The sequence below is a fragment of the Pinus tabuliformis genome, chromosome 3_2 (assembly GCF_031772625.1).
Source record: "Pinus tabuliformis cultivar Carrire ecotype Pingquan chromosome 3_2, CPIR1, whole genome shotgun sequence".
NCBI lineage: Eukaryota > Viridiplantae > Streptophyta > Pinopsida > Pinales > Pinaceae > Pinus > Pinus tabuliformis.
Window position 1 is genome coordinate 443,876,573 of NC_142302.1, and position 26,534 is coordinate 443,903,106.

At 34.2% G+C, this 26,534-nt stretch overlaps 1 protein-coding gene across 1 annotated transcript; it reads left to right on the forward strand.

The window, feature by feature from the left end:
- Positions 1-301: 301 nt before the first annotated feature.
- LOC149181210 (uncharacterized) lies at positions 302-1,616 on the forward strand. The gene has a single exon (XM_089418286.1). The coding sequence runs from the start codon at positions 407-409 to the stop codon at positions 1,025-1,027; it is 621 nt and encodes a 206-aa protein (XP_089274412.1). The 5' UTR covers positions 302-406; the 3' UTR covers positions 1,028-1,616.
- Positions 1,617-26,534: the final 24,918 nt, after the last annotated feature.

The window sequence follows — 26,534 nt, forward strand, 5'->3', positions numbered from 1 at the left end:
AATACAATTCCCATATATATTTTTAAATATAAAAATAACATCCTCTTAAAATGATTTTTGTGTTTTTTTAATTAAATTTGAACTGAGCTTGCTTAAACATAACCATTTTCAATGACCAGCTATCACGATAATATCTAAAAACAAAATAATAATATTTACATATCCGTTATTGGATCTAATATCACGGACTCAATTCAAAAAAGGGAAAACTTGACCGTTAGAAAGCTAACCGTTATACATTTTAAGGCTCAACAAAAGCCAGGCGGAGAGGCGTTCCTGTTCGTACTCTCCATCTGTTTCCTCTGGATTTTGCTCCGACTCTCCTTCGATTTTCGCATTTTTTTTGCGCGCTTTCCTGTCTGCCCTGAATAGATTCGAGCGATCCGAGCCCTTGGTCTCTGCGAGAATGATGATCCCTTGCAAGGAGGAAGAAATCGGCCCTGCCGAGCCGAGAAATGCCATCCCCTCACACCCACTTCAGCAGATCGCAGAAAGCGCCAGTCACAGGCTCCTCCTCAAACAATGGCTAAAGGAGGAGGACTCCATCGGGCGAAGAGTGGCCCTTAAGGAATCCAGGCTCGACAGAACCAGGAAAGAAGTCACCCAGCTCTGCTGTTTCTATTTCATCTTCCATGGGATTGTCTTGACTCTGTTATACAATGCTGCGGCCAGGAATCCCCGGGAGTCCTGCAGGAGGGCATGGATTCCTTCGGTCTTGTCGCTGGTGGCCTCCCTGGTGATCATATGGGCTATGAGATACAAGATGGATATGGAGTTCCACATTGAGAGGCTGCTCAAGAGGGAGAAGGATGATGCCAAAATGATGGGCAAGTGCATTCAGGAATTGAAGCGGAAGGGGACTTCCTTTGATCTCCTCAAGGAAGTGGATACTCTGCGAAGGGCCAAGAGCCTCATGATGGAGCCCAAGGGGGTTTTGAAGTGGTCTGGAAGGGATATGGTAACCATCTTTTTCATCTCAATGTCTTGTCTGGTTTTGGCTTTTACCAGAGTGGTGCTCTGTAATTAAGCTGGGATGGGGAAGGATTGCAGGCTTTGAGGCCATGGATTTGAGTTTTCCTGCTCTTGGAGGAATATCTAGTTCCCAGCCTCTGCTGTTTGGATTCCATGCCTTAGCTCTCTACCGTCAGGTAAGTACTCTGTTGTTTCTGCCGTGAAAAATCCCTGCATAGAAATTGGCAGGGATTGATAGAGTTCTTGGCCTGCAGAGGCCTTTTTGAGGTTGACATAATGATTTATCTAAATATGTATATGGCAATCCCCATAGTCTGGTGATATAATTCCCCAAATCTTCTCGCAAATAAAAAGACAGAAGATGGGGAGAAGTAACTTGTAGTAGTACAGATGGACAGAGATTTTATTCAGCTGCTCTGCATCTGGGGATGAGTTCAAATATTTTCTTGAACTGAAACATTACAAGGGCACTGCTGTTTGTAAATTTAAACAGCTGCTAGTTTCCTTGTAGGTCTTGCTGTTCTTTCATTAGGCCAAATATCGATGATTTAAGACGTGTGTCCGTGGTGTACAGCAATGACCATCATTCATTTATTTATTTTGAAAGAAACTAAATCTTTAACATGGAAGGCATCCCCTGAATCCTTAATGATATAATTCTGCAAGTCTCTGCAACTTACACTAGTATGTCAATAAACAATGTGGCAAACGTTTACATGATGTTGGTTGGGTGGAATTTTCTGTATATCTCAGCAAGCTCTGTTTGATTTAGTAAGCTTATCATGAATACTTTCTGTGTTGATATAACTTGTTCTATGTTGTCTGTTTCTGCTGTTTTGGATGATTTTCTGCAACCAAGTATTATCTGTTGATTTTGTTTGCTATGGCTAAAATATTAGGCATTCATAGAACAATAATGAAATTAGTTCATATTGAGTGTCTGGAAAAAGTAATTGATTGCAAACTAATTCACTACACATGAGAGGAGACCGGAGAAAATGGTTGCTAGGAATGAACCCCAACCTCAATTCAGAGGAGGGTCTAGGTCACTACGCCTTGTAATAGGGTTGCATGGACATAAACGAATTGGGCAGACAACAGCAGACAGAGGGAACAAGGGAAGGAACCAAATATCTCCATCCCGAATTCTTTTCGAATGCTGTTGCATACAATAGGAAAGTTGAGCAGGTGTGCTGTGTTATAAGCTTGACACATGGAATTTTGTTTGAATGCTATATTTTCAATTCTAAAATAGACAAAGTAGACTTGGGATATGATCGAATTTATTTCTACATTATAAGCTTGTATCTGACTTCATAACATCTTTTAAGAATAGTACTTGCCATTTGGGAATGGCATTGGGTGCTGTGCACGGATCAAAATTTTGAATTCGAAATTTGTTATTTTCAGCTTAATGACTGTCATATATCTTAATTCTTATTTATAGTCTTCCTTTAATCGGGGTTTTGCATCTAAAACTACTGGAACAACAATTGAGTTAGTGAATGAAACACACATTTTGACTAGAACAGGATGTTGGAAAGTTCTCTTTGCATGCAGAATGGTCACTTTTATTAGGACAGCTTAATAGCAGTCTCCTCTGTAGAGGAGAGATTTGAATTTCCGCTGGACCGATTGGAAGAAGTCTTTGTATGTATTTGGTTTTCTTCTCAGGCATCTTGATATTTTGTAAGCTCCGAGTCCTTTTATTACTTCAGACCCCGGACCATCAGCATTTGCAGAGGGTCCTCAAAATTTCTCAGACAGTCATTCCATACCCATGCATTTCACATGGTCATATCTGATCTAGACTAGCCGTCAGATAAGTAAATAAATTCCAATTCTATGTCAGGTGATTTCATCGTATGCATGAATCTTTAATTTATGTGAGGAATGTTCTTAAAGGGTTTGGTGATATGAATCCCCCCATATGCATGTGTGATGTTTGCCAATCGAGATAAGCATCATTTATGTTTATTGTTGGAAGTGTTCGATGGGATGAATCACTAACCTTTGATAAAGTAAAAGAACTCTGGTTGAATCACTAACCTTTGATAAAGTAAAAGAACTCTGGTTGATTCGTTTGTGTAGGCAGCTGAGTTTTTAGAGAATGTTAAACTCCATGCTACTAAATTATCTAGTTGCCTTGGGCCTGCAAGCCTGGTAAACATGGCCTTCTCAACAGAAAATATCATACTCTTGATTGCCATTCTTTTGTTGTTTCAATTATCTTACAACTTTACTTTCCCTGGTTTGTCTGTAATATGTATCCTCGATGTCAAATATGTGAAGACTACTGAGTCTGGATATTTTTCAGGATGTTTATGCTTGTTTGAATGTAGAATTTCACAACTCTTCATATTGTAGATAGACTTGTGGAGCTGAACTGAGTAAGTAGGCTGAAACGTCCTAAACAGTTCATCCTACTTACACAGTTCAGCACCAGAACAGGACATCAGTAACTCCACTGTGCTTCATCTTCTAGCACGAAGTCTTAGAATCAAGGTCTCATCTAATATGTTGGATCTGAATGCTTTGTGTTGAATCTGTTGAGACCACTGAGCTTGGATAGGGCATCAATAATTACATTATGTTTCATCGAGTTCTCATATTCTGCATATTATTTGGGATAAACTCTTCATATTGTAGATAGACTTCCGGAGTTGAACTGTGTAAGTTGGTTGAAACGTATGTTAAGTCTACACCAGAAGTCCATCTAGAATGTTAATGGGTAAACTCTTCTTGAACAGGGCATCAGTAAATCCATTAACATTCTTCTTCGAGCACTAAGTTTTAGAATCAAGGTCTCATTTAATATAATGCACTTTATAATGTCTGTATGCTTGGTGTTGAATCTGTGGTGACCCCTGAGCTTGGATATGGTCCAAGATGTTTATCCTTCTTGGACAGGGCATCAATAATTACATTACGTTTCATAGAGTTTTAGAATCAAGGTCTCATATTCTGCACATTCTTTGAGATAAGCTGAATATTTTCTTTTGAGTACTTTGCATTTAACTATTTTTCTTATGTTTATGATTGATATAAACCCAGTCAAATATGCATGTGCTGTTTTCCATTTATGTTTATTGTTGAAAGTTTCAGATGGCAAGAATCTCCAAACTTTGATAAAGTAAAAGAACTTTGTTTAGTTGCTTCATTTGTTGTGTAGACAAATGAGTTTTTGAAGTGTTAAAACCCATCCTGCTAAATTAGCTAGTTGCCTTGGACCTTGTTAATCATGGGCTTCTTAAAAGAAAATATCATATGCTTATGCCATTTAAATGTTTATACATTTAAATTATCTTTACTTTCCTTATTATATTGTTCAGGATGTTTATGCTTCTTGGACAGGGCATCAGTTATTACATTATGCTTCCTCTTCTATCATAATGGTCCAAGATGTTTATGCTCCTTGGACAGGGCATTAGTAATTATATTATGCTTCCTCTTCTACCCCTGAGCTTGGATATGGTCCAAGATGTTTATCCTTCTTGGACAGGGCATCAATAATTACATTACGTTTCATAGAGTTTTAGAATCAAGGTCTCATATTCTGCACATTCTTTGAGATAAGCTGAATATTTTCTTTTGAGTACTTTGCATTTAACTATTTTTCTTCTGTTTATGATTGATATAAACCCGGTCAAATATGCATGTGATGTTTTCCATTTATGTTTATTGTTGAAAGTTTCAGATGGCAAGAATCTCCAAACTTTGATAAAGTAAAGTTAAAACTCCATGCTGCTAAATTAGCTAGTTGCCTTGGACCTGGTAATCCTGGGCTTCTTAAAAGAAAATATAATATGCTTATGCCATTTAAATGTTAATACATTTAAATTATCTTTACTTTCCTTATTATATTGTTCAGGATGTTTATGCTCCTCGGACAGGGCATCAGTAATTATATTATGCTTCCTCTTCTACACCCCTGAGCTTGGATATGGTCCAAGATGTTTATCCTTCTTGGACAGGGCATCAATAATTACATTACATTTCATAAGGTTTTAGAATCAAGGTCTCATATTCTGCACATTCTTTGAGATAAGCTGAATATTTTCTTTTGAGTACTTTGCATTTAACTATTTTTCTTCTGTTTATGATTGATATAAACCCAGTCAAATATGCATGTGCTGTTTTCCATTTATGTTTATTGTTGAAATTTTCAGATGGCAAGAATCTCCAAACTCTTTGATAAAGTAAAAGAACTTTGTTTAGTTGCTTCATTTGTTGTGTAGACAAATGAGTTTTTGAAGTGTTAAAACCCATCCTGCTAAATTAGCTAGTTGCCTTGGACCTGTTAATCATGGGCTTCTTAAAAGAAAATATCATATGCTTATGCCATTTAAATGTTTATACATTTAAATTATCTTTACTTTCCATTTATGTTTATTGTTGAAAGTTTCAGATGGCAAGAATATCCAAACTTTGATAAAGTAAAAGAACTTTGTTTAGTTGCTTCATTTGTGTAGACAAATGAGTTTTTGAAGTGTTAAAACCCATCCTGCTAAATTAGCTAGTTGCCTTGGACCTGCTAATCATGGGCTTCTTAAAAGAAAATATCATATGCCTATGCCATTTAAATGTTTATACATTTAAATTATCTTTACTTTCCTTGCTATATTGACAGGGAATCAGTAATTACATTATGCTTCCTCTTTTACCATTAAGTTTCAGAATCAAGGTCTCATATCATATTATGACTTCATCTTAGAAGATTAGTTTCCTTACTTTGCCTGTATCCTTTGGCGTTGAATCTGCGGAGACTACTGAGTTTGGATATGATCCAAGATGTTTATGCTCCTTGGACAGGGCATCAATAATTACATTATATTTCATCTTCTAGCATAATCAAGGTCTCATATTCTGCACATTATTTGAGATCATTTAACCATGATTGTGTGGCTGTTTATGCCATAAGCATATTTTACCATGAGCAGGGATGGGAAAATCCTATGGTTTTTCACAACAGAAACAAATGTGTGCATGGTAAGGTTGTTATGGACGGGTATTCAACAATTACCGTATTTCAGTAACATCTAGAAAAAATGAATAATCTGATAAAACATCCACACATGCCAATAATAAATAGAAATATTTCTTTCAACATGGAGTTAATGTTGAAAATAGCAACAAGAAATGCTAAATATAGAAGCGCTAAATTTAGTACTGCTATAAATAGCATTTCGAGATACCTTCCTATTTTAGTTAGTCCCTGAACTAAAATAGAGAAGTAAAATTTCGAATTTGATCTTAGCAGTGGTTTGTAAAATAATTAATTAATTCACCATGAGTTAATTAGTTGTAGAAAATCAAACATGAAGTCTATGTAGGGACATGCAACAGTTTCTCCATTAGAGGAATTTATCCATCAGTTAAAGAGATAAGGATGAGTTAACTGAGTCAAGTCCAGTTAGATTAATTCAAACAGTTTGTTGAATTAATTGTGAGTCCAGTTAGTTAATGCATGCATGCGTTCAAGTCCAGTTAGATTAATTCAAACAGTTTGTTGAATTAATTGTGAGTTCAGTTAGTTAATGCATGCATGCGTGCATGTAACTGCTTCACTTCAGATAACTGAATATTCTCTCATAAATAACTCATGCATTCAGATAGAGACCCAGTTGAGATCAGATGGAGGGGCAGTGTACTATCAGTTGCTAGAATATTCCATTGTGAATATCTCTTGCATGCAGAAAGAATTCTTTCATTGAGGATTGCGCAGTTACTTCTTCAGGTTTTGTGAGTGTGATGAGGCCAATTCACACAAGTGGCATCACTAGACCCCAAGAAAAACTGTGCAAGGAAATAGGAGGCTTGGAGGGCTTGAGGAGGACATATACTGTGTTTATTCAGTCTATGAGTTGTATTGTTTGATTGCAAAGAGAGCAGGATAGCTTGAGAGTTGATTCTTTTTGTAACTTGAACATATTTCCACTTGTATGATAATACAGAGATTGGGGTTTTAGGCTGAGGCTTTCCCTGGGTTATTTCTTCTGTGTTATGTGTGATTGATTTCTCATTCTCAGTTATATGTGTTCTCATTGATCTTGCTCAATTCGATTAAGATTCCGCAAAGTTTGTTGTAGAATCAGATCTTTTAGTATACTGCGTAATCTATTGATCTACAATGAGAATTTCTACAGTTAATACTAGTATAAACCTTTTGTCCAAGAAGAGCTGTGTTCAATTGACTTCACGACAAAAATCAACATTTGTCCTAATGATGAAATCTAAACTAAAATCAGAATACAAATTTCATTTCAAAATTGAAAATTAAATAAATAAATGCTGAGAGCAGGGCATGTTACCATGAATTATCCAATTGAAAATATATTAGCTTTGTTAATTTCCAACCCATTGGCCACCTCCGCCCCTTCCAGAAAAGGTTATGCAAACAAACAATAGGGAAACATATTATATACCAGGTGATTTTTCTCAGCTCCCATTCTCAAGGAAAAGGGTGCACCTCTAACTTGCCCATTGTATGATAATGGCCCATTGCATTGGAAGAGCCTAACACAGCCTGTAGTGTATGATAATGGCTCATTGCATTGGGAGAGCTTACACCGCAGGTTGTTATTATAACTAAAAGGGAAAAAATGAAGCAGAGAAAAGGGGATTAATAAATGGGTCAACATCCATAAATAGTGGACTTACAAAGTAATAAATCCATAAAAATTGGAAGAGCCTAACACAGCGTATATTGTACGATAATGGCTCATTGCATTGGGAGAGCTTACACCGCAGTTTGTTATTATAACTAAGAGGGAAAAAGGAAGCAGAGAAAAGGAGATTAATAAATGGGTCAACATCCATAAATAGTGGATTTACAAAGTGGTAAATCCATAAAAATTGGATTTTTGAAGTAGTGAAGGCATCACTTCAACGAGTACAACATTTTGAGAAAACATTCAGAATCAACAGGCCTGTATCTTCAGTCAACCAACTTCCACAAGCATGGAATTCATCTTTATTCTCCAATGGCAATGCCATCTGAGCCATCATTTTTTCCACATCTTCAGAGACAGGCTTGACGAATACAACCAACTTCCACAAGCATGGAATTCATCTTTATTCTCCAATGGCAATGCCATTTGGGCCATCATTTTTTCCACATCTTCAGACACAAGCTTGACGACCTCCTGCGCCATGATGCATTTAGAATCAAAACAAAGTACCAAACCTGAAAAGGGATGCCAGTAATTGTATTTATTAGGGATGCCAGTAATTGTATTTATTAATGTGATTTTTCATTGGTCATCTAAGAACAAGCATTGCCAACCCAGACAGTGTTATTAATGGACCTCAAGTGCATACAACCTTCTTGTTAGTTGTGTCCATAGTAAACTTGATTATGGATACAAATCTAGAACATAAAATGTTCCAGTTTCCTAATCCGGTTCGTTACCAAGACTTACCCACACTCTCTCATACATCTCAAATTTCGAGAAGCTTCTAAATGAGTTCTAACTTGCTACTAATGATACTAATGGACCAGTGTAGTTGAAACTATTTATTTGTGTCTTAACTTTAATTTGAGTATGAAAGGAATTATATATCTCTTTTAATCTCTTAACACAATAAAAAAGAGAAAATAAAATATGCATTAATATAATCTAAATATAAAATCATAAAAATCATGATAGTGAATGTCTATTTTTATTTTTAGAAGGATTCATAAATGATGTAGAAATAAATTCTTCACCTTAATATAATTAAAAGAATTAAAATACAACAATTAAAAAAAAATATTCATCTCTAAATCACAGTTGTCCACTATAGATGTCACCCATAAATGGAGCTATGAATCCACAAAAGTGAATGATCCAACTATAATCTTATATCACACTCAACCCAACTTGTAATGTCCATGACTCAGCGAATCCTACATAGCATTTAAATTTCCAAGCACTTCATATAGTCTTCAATCACCACGAATTCCCTCAACTATATACAACACAAGACTCATGAATCCTACATAGCATTTGAATTTCCAAACACTTCATATATCTTCAATCACCATGAAGGAGAGAAAATTATATATATATATATATATATATATATATATATATATATATATATATATATATTTCTTATAATATATCTTTTCTATTTTGCTTTTCTTCTATTTTGTTTTGTGTGAGGCATGATTTTCTTTACCAACCATTCTATTTATTCACATTTGGCTTTCCAAGTCGAAGTGTTGTTAAGTTTCATCTATGCAAATTATGGAAAAGATGGGAGTTCTTTAGTTGACACTTGGGAATGGAGAAGTTCTCTCCCATGGCTCCCTTTTTTGTGCTCTTTGTAGCCATTTTGGACTAATATATTTTATTTCATATATTTTCACATAGCATATTGTGCACCATGGTAACTCAACTATATGGCCATTAAGAGATGCTTAGTAAACCTAAAGTTATGTTTATGCTCATTGTTACTTATCTAATTGTTCCTTGACCTTGGATTCCACAGGAAGAACCTATCCCAAGTATATTTAAAATTTTACATTATAGGATCATTTATTTAAGCTTGCATAGTTGTAATATGTCGCATGGAAACCACACCTCCACAATTTATATTTAATGCCTTCCAAGGGTCAACACTAGGGTATACACATTTTCTAGAAGAAATATATAGGGAGATTTGTCTAGACACTAATATCCACTAGAATATGGAACTTGACAAGAAGAATAATAGAAATGAGTGTTAATCATGATCTTAGTGGCATAGAGTCCTAAATGGCTCTACCATTTTCCATATTTTCATGACGGAATCTTCATTAATTTTTTTTCAACTTTTTACCACTTTCAAATTTTCTTGTTGGTGAAGAAAGTCCTCTTATAATGGGTTTACTCCTATTGGGATATTCATCAACTCCATAACTAGTGGGTAGGTCTTGAGTATAAATTTGTGTAGGTTGAGTGAAAGATACATAAACTTTGCTATGTGGGGTAGAAAATGGTTTGATGTAGTAGTATAGAGGTTTGTATGACAAATGGTTTGGGAAGAATGATATTTTGTCATTTGCATAGTACTCAATCGAAGATTTATTTTAATATTAGAAGAATTAAAAATAAGGATACGATGTACCATTGTTTGGGATACCTTTTCAAATTATTATAATCACACAGATTCTAATGATATATGAAATGTAATTAACAAGATTAAACTTTCTAAGCACAAGTGGGGGATAAAGAATGTTTTTTATAAGGTTTTCTATAGTAACTAGTTAGTAAGAGAGCTAATTTGTTAAATTATAGGGAACAAATTCTTGAAAGGAACTAAAGAGACATCATTCATCCAAATCTTAAAAAGAGCCATTGATATCCAACGTGTCCAATAAGTTGGAGCATAGTTTTGAAAATCACCTCCTAATTTTGTCTCTAGGAGGTGATTTTCAAAACTATACCTATTTTTAGATGTGATATTGTAAATAGTTTGTTTATTGTCTCCTTTGGAGGAACTCATTTTAAGAATTGATCACCCTTGGCATCCTCAAAGGAATTTGTTTGGGAGGAAGATGTATGAAAACAACTATTCTACCATATATGAGAGATAATATCATAGGGTTATTAAGCGACTTCATCTTTTTAGTTCTTTTGATGATTGATTTTATTTTAAAATATTATGAATGAAAATATACTTTGCTTAATAGATCACATCTTTTAAGTACAAGAATGTAACTAATGGTAAAGAATGTTCATTTAGCATAAGCTTTAAGAGTAGTATTTTTAGCAATGACCACCCATGGTCAAATGACAACCACTATGCAATGAGTCATTCGGGTTTCTATTAACCATTTAACATTAAATTTCTTTATGTATATGCAAATTTCCCTTTGATGGACCATCTCTAACAAAATTTAAACTAATCACTTGAGTCTTTTAAGGATATTTTTATGAAACAATAATCTTAGAAAAGGGGACTTCAAGTCCATTAGAATCCAACAAGAAGACCCACATTTTCAACTAGACATAAGTGATGGTTATCCCATGTAACACATATTTTAAGGTACTAGAATATGATGGATTTTTCTTCATTTTATTGATTATATTTGAGGTATTTGGCATTTTAGATTTGGATGATGATGGCTCTCCAATTTCCATCCAAAATCTTGCATAAGTAACATTCAATGTGTAAGAACTTGGTTGATAATTTTAATCCATGGATGTAAGTGTCAATCTTATAAGGTACATGAAAACTCACCCTTGTTGCATCATAGTAAAGTTTTGTAGTATATCTATATTGAGGAGGTGGAATATGAAACACCTTACAAGTGGTTACTATACTATTTTTTAAAAATGCATAGGATGTTGAATTATCAACAACCTAGAAATATTTTTAACAAACAATTAAACAACAAGAAATTGACATCTAAGTTGTCGATACCACAACATAGACATTGGATTTTTTTTATATCTAATGTAACATTGGTATTCCAAATTATAATATTTTTGTGTTGATATTGTTGAATTGGCATCACCTTAATGTCCATATTCCAACATGTTTGGATTTTTTTGAAAGCAATTAATAACACCTTAAGATGTGAGTTCATTGCCATCATAGCATCGGAAATCCAATTGTCAAAGACATCTTAAAAACATGTCATAGTGACCCAGTAGTGTCTTTAGATGCCGATTAGTCATCACTTGGTAGTTTTAAATTCAATAATTAATGACATTTGAAGAGTACGCAATGGATGTCATTCAACACCTTTAGACATTAGTTAATCATCACTTATGAGTTAGAATTCTAATAATTAATGATATTTGAAGAGTAAATTATTAAAATTCTAATAATTAATAATATTTGAAGAGTAAATTATAATTTCTACCTCACCTTCTAAATCAACCTTCTAAATCAATAGAGTGTTTGAAATAAAATTAAAAATAAAACAACTTATAACTTAGGACATCAACAAGATTCAAGACCAAGAGTTGAATGTAATTATGTTCGTCCTTGAGACTTTATCTTTGAGCAAGAAAATTAGACATACTCCCTGGCCTTTTTTAACAAATAGCTAAATGAAGGAGAAAGTAAATGATGTGTAGTGGAATGTTAGGTTTGTTTTCTCTTAGGGAGTTTCCAATGACATGTTATATAGAAATGCCATCAATGCAACGCACGTGTTTCCAGCGTTATGATCTTATGAAAATCTTCAAACTTTAAATTGCTTTTAATAATCAATAATACTAGTACTCAAAATAAGAGAATAATGGAGGGTAAAATTGAATTTTTTAATATATATATATATGTTCCTCACCAAAGTTGAAGCATTGTGCCATAGCGACATCTGAAATATTCATATAGTATGATTGGCATTTTCATACTAAGTTAAAATTGAAATGTAATTTTATGTTTATAAATATAAATTTTAACTTTTTTATTAATGAGAAGATAAACTATTGGTTTTTATTAAAGTATAGGTAAGTTTTATGGGTAGTAGATATAAAGGGTTATATTTTGTTCCAAGGAATAATTAGAAAGGATTTATGTTTGGGGTTTGCGGAATTTTACAAATAATTAAATCATGTATATGTTTTTTTAGAGTTTTTTTTTAATAAATACAATTCAAGTAAAGACACTAATTTTTGTTGATGACTCAAGTATCATTATTAGTTAATTGACTTTAAAAAGACTCGGATTAATAACAAGTTGATATTTTTAATAGCATAGATCTAAAAGTGATCTATAAAATGATGTGGATATTTCACTGGATAGTTTTTCATACTAGATCGGATGAACTTAAAATTTGAAATCTACAATGAAGGTTAATTTCTGGTTAGATTGATTTGTTAATTACTATGTTATGCTTATGTGCGCAATAGATAAAATGCAAAAAACATAGAATAGCAAAATAAAACTCACAAACCACAAATTAAATCTGGGAAACATTTTCAAGAGAAAAGCCAGATGGAAGGTGAGGCTACTATGCTCTCTTTCTCCAAATAGAAATGGATGCAAGTACAAAGGAGTGAGGCTTGTGGCCCATGGGCTACTACAATGTATCATCCCTTTATGTTTACTCCCTCTCTATCCACTCTCAGTTACTCTACTCATATATGGAACAAAATGCACTCAAATAGTATGGAACCCCTTTTTCTACTAGTGGTATGGTTCTAATTCAGCCTAATAGCTTGATTCCAACTCTTAACTAGAGTTACAATATTAAATCTTTACTGCTTTCTTCATCATTATCGCATGCATATCCCCTTTTCTATGAATAATTTGGGTTGACATGACATCCTCTCGAATTATGCTATTCAATTTCAATAGTTCAACTTCTAAGAGGCATAACTTTCTCATACGAGCTCTAATTGAAGTGATTTGTGCGCCACTAGAAATGTATTGACAAGTATATTACATAATCTAGATCCATAGTAAGGTTGGGACCCCACAAAGCATTCATTTAATGCCTCAAAATGGCTCCTCAAATGCGAAAAAACATAGAATAACGAAATAAAATTCACAATCCCCAAATTAAATTCGGGAAACCCTTTCAAGAGAAAAGCCAGATGGAAGGTGAGGTTGCTATGCTCTCTTTCTCCAAATAGAAATGGATGCAAGTACAAAGAAGTGAGGCTTGTGGCCCATGGGCTACTACAATGTATCATCCCTTTATGTTTACTCCCTCTATATCCACTCTCAGTTACTCTACTCATATATGGAACAAAATGCACTCAAATAGTATGGAACCCCTTTTTCTACTAGCGGGCTGGTTCTAATTTAGCCAAATAGCCTATTAGTGGTTAGCTTGATTCCAACTCTTAACTAGAGTTATAATATTAAATCTTTACTACTTTCTTCATCATTATCGCATGGCTATCCCCTTTTATATGAATAATTTGTGTTGACACGACATCCTCTCGAATTATGGTATTCAATTTCAATAGGTCAACTTCTAAGAGGCATAACTTTCTCATACAAGCTCTAGTTGAAGTGATTTGTGCACCATTAGAAATGTATTGACAAGTACATTACATAATCTAGATCCATAGTAAGGTTGGGACCACAAAAATCATTCATTCAATGTCTCAAAATGGCTCCTAAAATGCATAGATCCAAAAGTGATCCATAAAATGACGTGGATTAATAACAAGTTGATATTTTTAATATCATAGATCCAAAATTGATCTATAAAATGATGTGGATATTTCACTGGATAATTTTTCATAATAGATCAGATGAACTTTAAAATTCAAAATCTACAATGAAGGTTAAGTTATGGTTAGATTGATTTGTTAATTACTATGTTATGCTTATGTATGCAATAGATAAAATGCAAAAACATAGAATAGCGAAATAAAACTCACAAACCACAAATTAAATCCGAGAAACCCTTTCAAGAGAAAAGCCAGATGGAAGGTGAGGCTGCTATGCTCTCTTTCTCCAAATAGAAATGGATGCAAGTACAAAGAAGTGAGGCTTGTGGCCCATGGGCTACTACAATGTATCATCCCTTTATGTTTACTCCTCTATCCACTCTCAGTTACTCTACTCATATATGGAACAAAATGCACTCAAATAGTATGGAAGCCCTTTTTCTACAAGTGGGCTGGTTCTAATTTAGCCCAATAGCCTATTAGTGGTTAGCTTGATTCCAAATCTTAACTAGAGTTATAATATTAAATCTTTATTGCTTTCTTCATCATTATCGCATGGCTATCCCCTTTTCTATGAATAATTTGGGTAGACACGACATCCTCTCGAATTATGGTATCAATTTCAATAGGTCAACTTCTAAGAGGCATAACTTTCTCATACAAGCTCTAACTGAAGTGATTTGTGTGCCATTAGAAATGTATTGACAAGTACATTACATAATCTAGATTCATAGTAAGGTCGGGACCACAAAAATCATTCATTCAATGCCTCAAAATGGCTCCTAACAAACATAGATCCAAAAGTGATCCATATAATGACGTGGATTAATAACAAGTTGATATTTTTAATAGCATAGATCCAAAAGTGATCTATAAAATGACGTGGATATTTCACTGGATAGTTTTTCATAATAGATTGGATGAACTTTAAAATTTGAAATCTACAATGAAGGTTAGTTTCTGGTTAGATTGATTTGTTAATTACTATGTTATGCTTATGTGTGCAATAGATAAAATGCAAAAAACATAGAATAATGAAATAAAACTCACAAACCATAAATTAAATCCGGGAAACTCTTTATGTTTACTCCCTCTCTATCCACTCTCAGTTACTCTACTCATATATGAAACAAAATGCACTCAAATAGTATGGAAACCCTTTTCTACTAGTGGGCTGGTTCTAATTTAGCCCAATAGCCTATTAGTGGTTAGCTTGATTTGAACTCTTAACTAGAGTTATAATATTAAATCTTTACTGCTTTCTTCATCATTATCGCATGGCTCTCTCCTTTCTATGAATAATTTGGGTTGACACGACATCCTCTCGAGTTATGTTATTCAATTTCAATAAGTCAACTTCTAAGAGGCATAACTTTCTCATACGAGCACTAATTGAAGTGATTTGTGCGCCATTAAAAATGTATTGACAAGTACATTACATAATCTAGATCCATAGTAAGGTTGGGACCACAAAAATCATTCATTCAATGCCTCAAAATGGCTCCTAAAAAACATAGATCCAAAAGTGATCCATAAAATGACGTGGATTAATAACAAGTTGATATTTTTAATATCATAGATCCAAAAGTGATCTATAAAATGACGTGGATATTTCATTGGATAGTTTTTCATAATAGATTGGATGAACTTCAAAATTTGAAATCTACAATGAAGGTTAATTTCTGGTTATATTGATTTGTTAATTACTATGTTATGCTTATGTGTGCAATAGATAAAATGCAAAAAACATAGAATAATGAAATAAAACTCACAAACCATAAATTAAATTCGGGAAACCCTTTATGTTTACTCCCTCTCTATCCACTCTCAGTTACTCTACTCATATATGGAACAAAATGCACTCAAATAGTATGGAACCCCTTTTTGTACTAGTGGGTTGGTTCTAATTTAGCCCAATAGCCTATTAGTGGTTAGCTTGATTCCAACTCTTAACCAGAGTTATAATATTAAATCCTTAATGCTTTCTTCATCATTATCGCATGGCAATCCCTTTTTCTATGAACAATTTGGGTTGACACGACATCCTCTCGAATTATGGTATTCAATTTCAATAGGTCAACTTCTAAGAGGCATAACTTTCTCATACGAGCTCTAATTGAAGTGATTTGTGCACCATTAGAAATGTATTGACAAGTACATTACATAATGTAGATCCATAGTAAGGTTGGGACCACAAAAATCATTCATTCAATGCCTCAAAATGGCTCCTAAAAAACATGGATCCAAAAGTGATCCATAAAATGAGGTGGATTAATAACAAGTTGATATTTTTAATAGCATAGATCCAAAAGTGATCTATAAAATGACATGGATATTTCACAGGATAATTTTTCATAATAGATCAGATGAACTTTAAAATTTTAAATCTACAATGAAGGTTAATTTCTGGTTAGATTGATTTGTTAATTACTATGTTATGCTTATGTGTGCAATAGATAAAATGAAAAAAACATAGAATAGCAAAATAAAACTCACAAACCACAAATTAAATCCAGGAAAGCCTTTCAAGAGAAAACCCAGATGGAAGGTGAGGCTGCTATGCTCTCTTTCTCCAAATAGAAATGGATGCAAGTACAAAGAAGTGAGGCTTGTGGCCCATGGGCTACTACAATGTATAATCCCTTTATGTTTACTCCCTCTCTATCCACTCCCAGTTACTCTACTGATATATGGAACAAAATGTACTCAAATATTATGGAACCCCTTTTTCTACTAGTGGTCTGGTTCTAATTTAGCCCAATAGCCTATTAGTGGTCAGCTTGATTCCAACTCTTAACTAGAGTTAAAATATTAAATCTTTACTGCTTTCTTCATCATTATCGCATGGCTATCCCCTTTTCTATGAATAATTTGGGTTGACATGATATCCTCTCAAATTATGGTATTCAATTTCAATAGGTTAACTTCTAAGAGGCATAACTTTCTCATACGAGCTCTAATTGAAGTGATTTGTGTGCCATTAGAAATGTATTGACAAGTAAATTACTTAATCTAGATCCATAGTAAGGTTGGGACCACACAAAGCATTTATTTAATGCCTCAAAATGGCTCCTCAAATGCCATAAAAGCATAGAATAGGGAAATAAAACTCAAAATTCCCAAATTAAATTCGGGAAAGCCTTTCAAGAGAAAAGCCAGATGGAAGGTGAGGTTGATATGCTCTCTTTCTCCAAATAGAAATGGATGCAAGTACAAAGAAGTGAGGCTTGTGGCCCATGGGCTACTACAATGTATCATCCCTTTATGCTTACTCCCTCTATATCCACTCTCAGTTACTCTACTCATATATGGAACAAAATGCACTCAAATAGTATGGAACCCCTTTTTCTACTAGTGGGATGGTTCTAATTTAGCCCAATAGCCTATTAGTGGTTAGCTTGATTCCAACTCTTAACTAGAGTTATAATATTAAATCTTTACTGCTTTCTTCAACATTATCGCATGGATATCCCCTTTTCTATGAATAATTTGTTTTGACACGACATCCTCTCGAATTATGGTATTCAATTTCAATAAGTCAACTTCTAAGAGGCATAAATTTCTCATATGAGCTCTAATTGAAGTGATTTGTGCGCCATTAGAAATGTATTAACAAGTACATTACATAATCTAGATCCATAGTAAGGTTGGGACCACAAAAATCATTCATTCAATGCCTCAAAATGGCTCATAAAATGCATAGATCTAAAAGTGATCCATAAAATGACGTGGATTAATAACAAGTTGATATTTTTAATAGCATAGATCCAAAAGTGATTTATAAAATGACGTGGATATTTCACTGGATAATTTTTCATAATAGATCGGACGAACTTTAAAATTTTAAATCTACAATGAAGGTTAATTTCTGGTTAGATTGATTTGTTAATTACTATGTTATGCTTATGTGTGCAATAGATAAAATGAAAAGAACATAGAATAGTGAAATAAAACTCACAAACCACAAATTAAATCCGGGAAACCTTTTCAAGAGAAAAGCCAGATGGAAGGTGAGGCTACTATGCACTCTTTCTCCCAATAGAAATGGATGCAAGTACAAAGAAGTGAGGCTTGTGGCCCATGGGCTACTACAATGTATAATCCCTTTATGTTTACTCCCTGTCTATCCACTCCCAGTTACTCTACTAATATACAGAACAAAATGCACTCAAATATTATGGAACTCCTTTTTCTACTAGTGGTCTGGTTCTAATTTAGCCCAATAGCCTATTAGTGGTCAACTTGATTCCAACTCTTAACTAGAGTTACAATATTAAATCTTTACTGCTTTCTTCATCATTATCGCATGGCTATCCCCTTTTCTATGAATAATTTGGGTCGACATGACATCCTCTCAAATTATGGTATTCAATTTCAATAGGCAACTTCTAAGAGTCATAACTTTCTCATACAAGCTCTAATTGAAGTGATTTGTGTGCCATTAGAAATGTATTGACAAGTACATTACTTAATCTAGATCCATAGTAAGGTTGGGACCACACAAAGCATTCATTAATGCCTCAAAATGGCTCCTAAAATGCAAAAAAACATAGAATAGCAAAATAAAACTCACAACCCCCAAATTAAATTCGAGAAAGCCTTTCAAGAGAAAAGCCAGATGGAAGATGAGGTTAATATGCTCTCTTTCTCCAAATAGAAATGGATGCAAGTACAAAGAAGTGAGGCTTGTGGCCCATGGGCTACTACAATGTATCATCCCTTTATGTTTACTCCCTCTATATCCACTCTCAGTTACTCTACTCATATATGGAACAAAATGCACTCAAATAGTATGGAACCCCTTTTTCTACTAGTGGGATGGTTCTAATTTAGCCCAATAGCCTATTAGTGGTTAGCTTGATTCCAACTTTTAACTAGAGTTATAATATTAAATCTTTACTGCTTTTTTCATCATTATCGCATGGATATCCCCTTTTCTATGAATAATTTGGGTTGACACGACATCCTCTTGAATTATGGTATTCAATTTCAATAGGTCAACTTCTAAGAGGCATAACTTTCTCATACGAGCTCTAATTGAAGTGATTTGTGCACCATTAGAAATGTATTGACAAGTACATTACATAATCTAGATCCATAGTAAGGTTGGGATCACAAAAATCATTCATTCAATGCCTCAAAATGGCTCCTAAAATGCATAGATCTAAAAGTGATCCATAAAATGACATGGATTAATAACAAGTTGATATTTTTAATAGCTTAGATCCAAAAGTGATCTATAAAATGACGTGGATATTTCACTGGATAATTTTTCATAATAGATTGGATGAACTTTAAAATTTTAAATCTACAATGAAGGTTAATTTCTGGTTAGATTGATTTGTTAATTACTATGTTATGCTTATGTGTGCAATAGATAAAATGAAAAAAACATAGAATAGCGAAATAAAACTCACAAACCACAAATTAAATCTGAGAAACCCTTTCAAGAGAAAAGCCAGAAGGAAGGTGAGGCTGCTATTCTCTCTTTCTCCAAATAGAAATGGATGCAAGTACAAAGAAGTGAGGCTTGTGGCCCATGGGCTACTACAATGTATAATCCCTTTATTTTTACTCCCTCTCTATCCACTCCCAATTACTCTACTAATATATGGAACAAAATGCACTCAAATATTATGGAACCCCTTTTTCTACTAGTGGTTTGGCTCTAAGTTAGCCCAATAGCCTATTAGTGGTCAGCTTGATTCCAACTCTTAACTAGAGTTGCAATATTAAATATTTACTACTTTCTTCATCATTATCGCATGGCTATCCCATTTTCTATGAATAATTTGGTTTGACATGACATCCTCTCAAATTATGGTATTCAATTTCAATAGGTCAACTTCTAAGAGGCATAAATTTCCCATACGAGCTCTAATTGAAATGATTTTGTGTGCCATTAGAAATGTATTGACAAGTACATTACTTAATCTAGATCCATAGTAAGGTTGGGACCACACAAAGCATTCATTTAATGCCTCAAAATGGCTCCTAAAATTTTTGACCCAAAATTTCCCAAATTGGAACTACTAGTAAAAATGATCCCTTGCATTGATTCCTTCACTTTTTCCATTCTAGGAGCACCAATATGGATGAAAAATAAGATAATGATCCAATCTAGATAAAAAAGGATGTTTGAAATTTTAGAAGGTCTCTTTCTTTTAGGTTTTAAGAAAATACAACCAATAAGTCAACACTAACTAATGAAGCAACTAGTCTCAATATTAGGATTTTTCTGAAAAATTGGGCCACTCTCTATCAAGCCATACTTAATCCTTAGTATGTTATAGGTCACAAAGACACATTATAACTCTAACCAACAAATGTCACAACACTTCAATCATCATATGATATTGAGGGAACAAGATATGAAATAACTTAATATCATTTTGAACAATCATGTTTATCTTATCAAGGTTGGTGGAGGGGTAATGGTACTTGGTTGTTTCTAGCAGTATTGTTTAATGATGGACTACTTTGGGGAATTTTTTCTTCTCGATAAGGTATTCTCTTTATTTTTGATTATTGGAACTCTCATACAATGAAAAAGGTCCCAATAGATGTCTAGTGTTTTGTCAATCCTTTGTTCTAGATATTTGAAGCTTATATGGTGTCTATTGTTCTAGTATTTTTAAAATTCTAGTTGCTACACAATGTTTGTTGTTTTGGAACTCTAGGTTTTGATGACCTTGATTTGTTGGTATCTAGCATTATGGTCTTCCTGCTAGCGGTGGTTGGTAGTTTTTGGTGTTCTAACGGTGTTAGGTGATTTGGGTTGGTGATCTTATCTATGTTCTAGAAGTTGGAATTTTGTCTCTAATTTACCCTACTATGTCCCTCTTAGCTAATATTTTGGTGGCGAAGTCTACCTAATAGAAAATCTCAAACATTATAGAGGCGTGGCATTATTTTCTTTGTGCGAATATCAATACACATCTATGGATTATAGAGGCAAAATAATTTTACAAGGTACTTCAAAGGCATGAGGAATCCATCAAGACAATAAAAATTCAATCTTTTTAGTGAATACTAATGTATCTCTCACAATGTAATGGTCATGAATACCCTATTTCAATAAAAGCAAAAAATGTATGGCCAAGAGGTAGAAAGCTCCATGTTGAGAAATATGGTCTACAACCTTACTAAAGGTTTTAATTCAATTACCTCTAACCTTAGAATGAAAGAATTATGTTCAGGAAGGCCTCAAGAGGAAGACTATATCCATCAGATGATGGAGAATATGGATCTAAGAAACCAAGATTTTCATCTCTCCATCATTGGATAAGACAAAGCCACAATGAACATGTTTTTCACTAGTTTGAGCTAACCCTTAATGAAGTGATCCCTTAGGGTGGATCTTCCTGGTACGAACTAATATTCCTTTGTTAAAGCATGGATCCCTTAATTTATGGATCTTTCCATAATTAATATTTTATTTTCAAAAAAAGTTGTCATGATGTTTCGTTCTTTTATTAACCACGGAAACCGATCGATTTGTAAAACAAAAGTAGCAAAGTTGCATATTACATTGATTTTTCCCTTGCTAATTTTTATTATTGAATGGACTTTGTTCAAAAATTTTCCCCAATAAACCTTATCTATGTTATATATTTTCACAATTCAATTTTAAATCATGATACAATATAAAAGATAGTATTGAAGTCAGCACTACAATAAAAAAGGGCTACATAGTAGCTAGTACCTGCTTAGCTTAAATATAGCTTAATGAAACAAAAAAATAACAAAGACAAAGATTTCATCACAAAAATAAAACAACTATTAAAATATTATATTGTTGAATGTTATCACCAAAAATTAAGAAATATGATTAACTAATATTGTTTATATTAAAATACATATATCTATGTCTTATATATATATATATAATTAATTTGATTAAAATATGTTTTTAATATAATAATAAGTCGCCTTAAATTGAAAATATTGTGAAAAAATTATAATTCATGAAAATAGAAATAATAGAAGAAGAAAAATATAAAACAAAACCAAAAAGTTAAATAAAAAGGAAATAAAACTAAAAACAAAAAATTAGTAACTAATAGAAATTGAAGTTACTAAACAACTCATAATAAGGCCTCAACCAATGGCCTTACAAATAAATAAATTTCAATAATAAACAAAAATAATAAAAAATGAATTTCTAATGTTAAACTATGGATAAGCATCATAAATTTTTGGTCAAAGTCAAACTAATAACCAGTGAAAGGTAAAACTGAATGGGTTATACCATGCCTATGGTAGGTATAATAAGGTTTTCTCCTTTGCGTTCACAATTTTAATCATAACTTAAAAATATAAAATATAATTTTTTTTTTAGGAATTTTGGAGTCACACTTAAGTGTGTGTAAGTAAATATTTTATTTTAATATACTAGACATTATAATTTTTTATATTAGATATTTTATTACATATAAATTCTTTGCCACACAATTAAGACAACGTGGGTCACTTCATATTAATTTTATTTTTTTGACAAGAAATCTACCATAGATTATTAATTTACTGTTGAATTAGGATGAATATAAATTTAAAGTTAAATAAATAGTTTGTTACAATAATTAAAAAAAAAAATTGTTTATATACGTTATTTAATATAAAGATACTAGACATTGTAATTTCTCCTCCTTATTTGGTCCTATAAGCTAAAGATGGAATAAAATGTGCACAAGCACATTTTAATAAACTCTTAACTTTTGTAACAAACAATAATGTTGGGGCTAATGTTTCATCCAAAATTATCTATGCACCTATCTATATTTTACTTCGAGGTTATCTAGTCCATTAATTACTTTTGTTACTTCCCTTCATCGTATTCAAATGTGTTTCATTATTGGATTTATGAATTTGTTCAAACATTCAATAATTGTTATCGATTACTTTTTGCATAAGAGGTAGGTATAAGCACCAACCCTGCATATTGCACTTGTTATACCCACAGAAGGTAGAGTATATTGTAATCAGTTTGGGTAAAAATGCTTTGACTTTTAATTAATTTGCAATTGTTTAGAAACTATTTCTAACATTTATTAAAGTTTTGGTAAAATAAAATATTTTTTTCCCCAGGAAAAATCGTAATCTTTCATTTATATTTGAAAAATTACATATAGTAGATGCTAGAAGCATATGCAGTATTGGCTTGTAGCCATGACTGTGAAATAAATACATCCTTTTGCCACCATGACTATACAAAAAATGGTACTAAGTGTTGGTCTCATACCACACAGGGTAGTAGCATGGTATAGTCTATATAAAAACATAACTGATAATAATTACAATGACATTCACCAAGCAGGGCGATAGCGAAAAAAGTCTTTAGATAGTAACTGAAATGATATATACAAAGGAAAAGATCAAAAAACTGTATGAACAAAAACCAAAAAGACTAGGGCCTGTCTTCCCTATAATATGCCTGATCTATGTACGGCCGGTGATAATACTGGTACTGTTCAGCTCCATTCAGCTCCTGTATCAACCACTGATTAAAAAAAGCCCAAGGTATGGTTTTATCAATAGAAGCGGGGGCAAGAGGTCAGCGAAGTGTGGGAGATTTGCTATCAGGTAATTCATGATAGGCTGATAAGATCTTGGTAGCCATGATAGGCCCAATTGCAGCCCCTTTGTCAAAAATAATTTTGTTCCTCATCAGCCAAATGGACCAGCAAAAGAGCAGGGGGAGGCTGAGCAGTTTGGAGCCATGCTTAGCAGTACACCATTTTTTCCATGTGCCATTGACAGTTTCCGTATCCCATCTACCAGCTTGTAATGAATTTGAGATGGATTCCCAGAGACTTATGGAGAAATCACATTTTAAAAAGAGGTGATCTGTGGATTCAGAGGCCTGTTTACAGAGGAAACACCAGCTCAGGCCGTGGAAAGCATGATGAGATAATTGGTCCCTAGTAGGAACTTTGTAATTGAGCACACACTAGAAAAAGAGTCTAGTCCTCGGGGGAGCATTTAATTTCCAAATCATTCGCCACCAAGGAAGTGTGATTGTTGGCTGCCTGTTAACACTGATAGCAAGATAACCAGCTTTTGGCGAAGATATACCATTATCAGCAATGCACCAAATAAGTTCATCAGGACCGTCCATGGTTCTGATATGGGATTCTGTCAGAGCATCTATGTAATCTTTCTAGGTATGGTGCCATTATGGGGGAATACTGAGGGAGTGAGCAGACTTCCATCCTGGGAGAAGATGGATGTGTTATCATGATCAGAAATGTGTGTGATGATAGATATGTCCCTCTGATTTAAATGATGAATAAGTTCTCTCGGAAGAATATAGCGGGCTCCCCCTCCTGACCAGGGATCCATTCTAATGCGGGCTTTTGATCCATCATTTATCTGCCAGGCCAGATGATTGTGAATGATAGGTAGGGAATGCAGCAGTGCTTTCCAAATAGAGGAGATGCCCGATTTGTTCGGTTGAGGTAGACGCACCCAATCCATGATCTGCATAGGCCAGATGTATTTGTGGCAAGAGACTGTGGTCCAGAGATTCTGTCTCGTGAGAAGAGTCCATCCCATTTTGGCAGCCAAGGCCTAGGAAAAATGGCTAAGGTATTTTAAACCCCAACCACCCCATTTTTTTGGTAGTGCGATCTTTTTCCAACTCACCCATGAAAATATCTTCTTATCTTGATGCCCATTCCATAGGTATCTGTTGCATACTTGTTGAAGATAGGCAAGTATGTTCCTTGGAATCCAAGCTAGAGACATCCAAAATACAGGCGTGGCCTCCAGCACAGATTTGATGAGGACCAATCTACCTGCTCGAGATAAAAAACGGTGGCTCCAATGAGTCAACCTTTTCTCCAGCTTGATGACCAACCAAATCCAATCAGCTATTTTTTGACTCAACGGTTTGATCTAGAAACCCAGGTATTTGAAGCCCTGATCAAGTGGAAGGATGTTATAAGGAAAGTGATGTTGGGCAAAACGAGTCTCTTGAATGGAAGTTACATCTAGGGTGATAGTGGATTTCCCTTGATTATCCAACATACCCGTAGCCCTAGAGAAAAGAGAGAGAGAATTTGCAAAAGATGCTGAGTCTCTGATGCTACCATTGAGGAAAATGAGTACGTCATCCACAAATAGGAGATGAGTAAGGTAACAATGATCGTTTACTTTTAGCCCAAAAATTCTACCATTCCTTTTCTCATGGATAAGGAGTCTACTGATGCCTTCCATGATAATAAGGAAGAGGAGGGGAGATAGAGGACATCCTTGCCTAAGACCCCTCTTTGCATGGAAAAAATGTGATGCTGATCCATTAATAAGAACACTGAAAGAAGCCGATGTGATGCAGGACATGATCTAGATGATAAAACTATGAGGGAAGCCCAGATGCATAAGAAGCATTTTGATTTATAACCAGCTGACACGATCAAATGCTTTGGCCAAATCAATCTTCAATATGACGCCCTTAAGCTTTCTCAACCGAATTGAGTGAATAGCTTCCTGGTTCGTGCCAATGGGTTCATGGATTTGACGATTCTCTAGGAAAGCAAATTGCTTAAGGGAAATATGCTGTGAGAGGATGGTTCAGATCCTATTAGCGATAATTTTCGCAATGATCCTGTATAGATAGTTGTAAAGAGAGATGGGCCGAAAATCATTAAAGGATGAGAGAGTATCCGTCTTAGGGATAAGAGCAATGAAAGTAGAGTTTATGGCATCATATAATTTTCTAGTAGTTCTGCATTCGTCAATCACTTGAAGCAGGTCATTTCCCAATATTTCATAAAATGCCAAATAAAATTCAACCGTCCATCCATTCGGCCCAGGGCTTTTGTCCTTCTTGAACCACTTCAGGGTCCCCTCTAGTTCAACGGGCGAAATAGGTGAGGTGAGCTCAGCCTCCATATCTTCATCCACAAAACATGGAAAATGGCCGACAACTTGGATAATATCAGCTAAGTTAGTCCCTGGAGGGGATTTATAAAGGTTTTGAAAGTGAGAGGTGCCCAGCTGAGATAATTTGCTGTAAGTATCAACCACACCTCCATCAGGTAAGGGTAGGTTCCAGATAGTATTTGAGACCCTTTTTCCCTTGGCATAGTTCTGAAAGAACTTTTTGTTGTCATCCCCATCACGTAGCCATAGGGATCTACTCTTTAGTCTCCAGGTTTCCTCTCTCTCCTTTAGAATCTTTTCCTTCGATTTCTCGAGCTCAATGAGGTGCATTTTTTCATGCAAAGATGTAAAACCCCTGTTATTGTCATCCAAGAGACATTTCAATTCAGATTCAATCTGTGAGAGAATATGATCCTCCCTTTGTGATTTTTCTTTGGCCCAAACAATAGTTAACCTCTTCAGCTGGGAGAGATTGTGGCAGAAACCCTCGGCCAGGGATCGATGGCCCGAAATAGGATTAGCTTTCTAGAAATCAGTGACAAGCTTGATGAAACCAGGGTCTTGAAGCCAAAT

What these genes read in the sequence shown, in the direction of transcription:
- LOC149181210 (XM_089418286.1), top strand. Translation starts at nt 407, where the DNA reads ATGATGATCCCTTGCAAGGAGGAAGAAATCGGCCCTGCCGAGCCGAGA.